Source organism: Pygocentrus nattereri, chromosome 19, assembly GCF_015220715.1.
Source record: "Pygocentrus nattereri isolate fPygNat1 chromosome 19, fPygNat1.pri, whole genome shotgun sequence".
In the NCBI taxonomy this organism is placed as follows: domain Eukaryota; kingdom Metazoa; phylum Chordata; class Actinopteri; order Characiformes; family Serrasalmidae; genus Pygocentrus; species Pygocentrus nattereri.
Window position 1 is genome coordinate 2,732,489 of NC_051229.1, and position 5,000 is coordinate 2,737,488.

General features: G+C 43.7%; 1 protein-coding gene across 1 annotated transcript in view; it reads left to right on the forward strand.

The window, feature by feature from the left end:
* Positions 1-5,000, forward strand: part of thpo (thrombopoietin) — a 14,929-nt gene that overhangs the window by 9,402 nt on the left and 527 nt on the right. Inside the window, exon 5 of the mRNA XM_037530870.1 lies at positions 4,894-5,000. This exon is cut by the window's right edge and continues 527 nt beyond it. Coding sequence (XP_037386767.1) covers positions 4,894-5,000 — 107 coding nt within the window. The remainder of the gene's footprint in view (positions 1-4,893) is intronic.

A 5,000-nucleotide genomic window follows, 5' to 3' on the forward strand; every position in this document is an offset into this window, starting at 1 on the left:
GAGCCCCTAAGGGGCCATGGTGAAAAAAAATTTAAATATATACTCGTCAGACAAGCAAACGCAGCACCAGAGGTGCCCAACGACACTGCCAGCATTAGAGCTTTGTTTTTAGCATATGTATCATTAAAAGCTGTTTTCCCAGCTTCGCCAGTCTGAGCTGAGTTTATTCAGCTATTGTTCTCTGCAGTACAGTAGCTTTTACTGTACGAGGAAACTCAATGTCCGTTTCAGTTTGTGTCACTAACAGCGGAATCTATAAACTATGTCTTTATATTTCAATCCAAGATCAACATAAAATTCAGTGAGCTGCTTCATGCCTGAGCTGAAGCAAAGCACAGGTTTTGCAAGTGACTGCAAATTGTTGCACCGTAAAACAAAACATTTAAGAGGGAATGCAAAATATTTAATAGGGAATGCAAAATATTTAATAGGGAATGCAATACAATCGAGAGGGAATGCAATATGTTGTTAGGGAATGCAATACATTTGTGATTGAATGCAATACATTTGTGATTGAATGCAATACATTTGCGCGAGAGAGAAATTTAATGTTAAATTTTTGTTTTCCAGGCCCCTTACGGGCTCCGTACTCTTGTCTTATCTGGGCCAAGGATGAAAAGAACCATTCAGATTGTTACCAGCATAAAGCCCAAAATCCATTATGTCATGGTATGAGGGGGTATTAGTGGGTAACCTGCACTTCTGTGAAAGCACCATTAATACTGTAAGATATCTACACATACTGGAGCAACATATGCTGCCCTCGAGAACAGTTCTAGGCCAGTTCTTCTCAGTACTTCATTTTTCTGTGTAAAGCATAAAAGCACACAGAAAAATGAATATTGGGGGAAGTGTATTTTGATTCTTAGAGGCAAGGGGCGAACATGTTTTGCTGCCTTCACCATTGTTGCAGGCTTGTGTTAATATTGTTTATGGTTTGAAAAATGTAATATTTCTTTTTTATTGTAAAGTCTATTTTTTTTAACTACCACCCACCGCTCAGTATTGGCCTGAGGACCACCAAAAGGTGCTTTGCAGCCTACATGTGGTCCAAAGCCCAGTGATCGAGAAACCCTGTTCTGGTTGAAGTCTTTCTCAGGGACATTTGGGCTTATTTCCACACGATAACGGCAGGAAACACTGTGCAAGTGTTACAACAGCATGGCTACATAATCAGAGGTGTGTGGTGGATTATAAAGTGCAATATATGACCACGAAGGCCGTACAGTTACGCAGCTGACACAACTGAAGAAGGGTGAAATGTTCTGCTTTTAAAACGGGATCAGTCCACAAACGAGTAAATGCTGTTAAAGGAAAGGTGATGTAACACAGCGTAAACACACTCCCCGTGTCTTTGGAGCGCGCTTCAGGCATTTAGACATTTGGAACGAGCGTATATTTACAAAAAAGAACAATAATTTTGTAAGCACTGTTTTTTGCGCTCTGGGGGCTGAAAGCGTGGAAACCTGCACTGAACCCCTCTTCTGACAGTTTGGGGTGCTGATTCCACTACGCTGACATAAATGATTCTAATAATATTTAATAAACTATCAGCTCATTTTTAAACTGTTTAGTCCTTCAGTCAATTTTGTGTACTTCATTTTAAAAATAATTCTGAAGTAAAATGGTCAAATTGAATTAATGATAAGTAATTAATAATAAAGTCTCGGTGAAATTTGAGAATTCATGAAACAAGTCTTAAAGGATTGTATTCAAAACGCAGTTGTTAGGTCGGAGATTTACACTACCGTTCAAAAGTTTGGGATCACTTTTGTAAAAGAGTAGTCACAGATTTTTTTCACACTACTGTATATAGTAGGTGTTTCTGATAAAGTGGCCAGTGAGTGTATATATATATATGCATATATATATATATATGTGTGTGTGTGTGTGTGTGTGTGTGTGTGTAATTTTAATATATCGCTGTTGTCGGAAGAAAACGCCATATCTCCAAAAATGGTAACTTTACAGGAGAAGGAAAAAACCTGCTTTACATTTAACGCAAGTCTATGGAACCAGACGTCTTTCCAAGTCATTTTAGGATGTTTCTTTTTGTCCGTTCCTCATGAAATTTACACACAATGTAAAGAACAACAGGCCCTTTCAAATTATGGTAAAAACTGAAAAACGACAAAAATGGAGATACGAGGTTTTCTTCCGGCAGCAGTGATATGTCACTGCTTCATGAGAATCTGTAGAATCTTCTACAGTTGTGTTCATCATTCTGGACACACCTAACATTTCTACATATTCACAGCTTCATTATAATCCTATAGAGTTGCTGCACTTTAATAGAATCATATCTAAAATGTGTCTTATTCCCTGTTTTATGTATTAATTCATCCTTTATATGAACGAACACAGCGATTCCAAACATTTGAACCGTGGTGAGCGTCGTTAATACGCACCAAAAGTTCTATCAGCCGAAGATTTCATGTGAATTTGTATCAGGCATGTACAGTAATATACAGTAGAAGCAGCAGAAGGGCACTTTCTTTGTCCGACCCGGTCGGAGCTCATACGGGTCAATATATTCACACACCCAGAACGCTGACACCGCAGTAACTGTCAGATCATATACAGAGTTTTGCATCAGACGTTCAGGCTGCTGTATAACAGCGATATGAAAAATCAATAATAAATTGTATACTGTATGCGTGCCGCCCTGCAGTTTGCAGACGGGAATCTGATGGCTTTAGTTTTCCCACAAAATTTCCTGCCTTCTCGGAATCTTCGTTGATCTGTCACGTCATCTTTGGTGGTGCTGACCCTGGGTGACCTTTGGCTTCCTTCCCCAGGAAAGAAAGAGATAGTGGCGGCATTTCTGGGATGGAAACAGGGCTTTACTCCGAGGGACAGCACTGCCCAGCTCTCCTGATTAAATATACATGCCGCTGCTCTCACTTAGAGCTAAATATGCACTTTGGAATGGGAATGCGGAGCCATCCCGTATTCTCAGCTCTGCAGGCTGAAGGGCCGGCGCTGCTGAGCCAGAGCCTCATTGAGTACGGCTTCATTTACAGATTTCTGCTGACAGGAATGCTGGTTCTCTTCCACGACCCAGTCAATGGTCACTATAAATGAGATCTCAGCAAGTGAAATGGTCATGACTGTAGTGAAAATATCTAATGGTTCTCATTTTGTGATTGTTCTAAGTTTATTATAAGATCATTTAGCTTATTTCTGCTTGTTTTAAGAGACTAAATTAAATACAATTATTATAAATTAAGTAAAATTATTATAGTATTGGCAGATAATGTTGTTTGAAGCATATTTAAGTGACCCTTATTAGTCCCACAATGGGGAAATTTCACCTCCGCATTTAACCCATCCGTGCACTGAGACACGACATACGCACTAGTGAACACACACACACTAGGGGGCAGTGAGCACACTTGCCCGGAGCGGTGGGCAGCCCTATCCACAGTGTCCAGGGAGCAGCTGGGGGTCAGGTGTCTTGCTCAAGGGCACTTCAGTCACAGACTGTCGGCTCAGGGGATTCGAACCTTCTGGTTCCAAGGCTGGTTCCCTAAACTCCAGCCCACGACTGCCCCCACAACTTGCTTGCTCACCTGAACAGGGACTTGAACCGTGGACCCTCAGATTAAAATCTGATGCTCTGCCGACTGAGCTACCCGGGCTGTACTGAGCTATCTGGGCTGTACTGAGCTATCTGGGCTTTACTGAGCTACCCGGGCTGTACTGAGCTACCCGGGCTCTACTGAGCTTTCCGGGCTGTACTGAGCTATCCGGGCTCTACTGAGCTTTCCGGGCTGTACTGAGCTTTCCGGGCTGTACTGAGCTATCCGGGCTCTACTGAGCTACCCGGGCTGTACTGAGCTATCTGGGCTGTACTGAGCTACCCGGGCTGTACTGAGCTTATCCAGGCTCTACTGAGCTACCCGGGCTGTACTGAGCTTACCCGGGCTCTACTGAGCTACCCGGGCTATACTGAGCTTATCTGGGCCGTACTGAGCTATCTGGGCTGTACTGAGCTATCTGAGCTGCACTGAGCTATCTGGGCTGTACTGAGCTATCCGGGCTGTACTGAGCTACCCGGGCTGTACTGAGCTTATCCGGGATCTACTGAGCTATCTGAGCTGTACTGAGCTATCTGAGCTGTACTGAGCTACCCGGGCTGTACTGAGCTTATCCGGGATCTACTGAGCTATCTGAGCTGTACTGAGCTATCTGGGCTGTACTGAGCTGTCTGGGCATTACTGAGCTATCTGAGCTGTACTGAGCTACCCGGGCTGTACTGAGCTTATCCGGGATCTACTGAGCTATCTGAGCTGTACTGAGCTATCTGGGCTTTACTGAGCTATCTGGGCTGTACTGAGCTGTCTGGGCATTACTGAGCTCTCTGGGCTGTACTGAGCTATCTGGGCTTTACTGAGCTATCTGGGCTGTACTGAGCTATCTGGGCTTTACTGAGCTATCTGGGCTGTACTGAGCTATCTGGGCTTTACTGAGCTATCTGAGCTGTACTGAGCTATCTGGGCTTTACTGAGCTTGTCCTTGTGCAGTTGAGGGTTAAAATGAGCGGGGTGAGGGGGTCCCACCAGAAAAAAGAAAAAAAAAACAGCGCTGAGTGGTCTTCTCACAGTGGAAGGATGGACAGAAACACCTGTGGATGTTTTCAGATCTGAAGCAGCTTGATTTTCTCCTCTCTCTCAGAGATCAAAGCTTTCAGTGCTGTTTATCTGATGGGGGCAGTTCTTCCAGGTGGCCATTAGGAGCCTCGTTTTCTCTGTAGCTTTTAATCAGATTTGAAACTCCTTTTGGAAACTCACTTCTTTTCCTTTGACTTTCTCCTTCCTTATGCAAGTGGATTATTTTATCTTATTTTTATCTGCTCTCCTGCCTCACAGCCTCTTTTTCTGCCTTATCCAGCAGAGGGAGTCAGAGAGCGCCCAGGATCCGGTCTGTCTGGGGCAGAACTCTCAGGATTTCGGGGTGATTCTGAGGCACTTAGACCGGCTGATCTCTGGAAAGCTGGA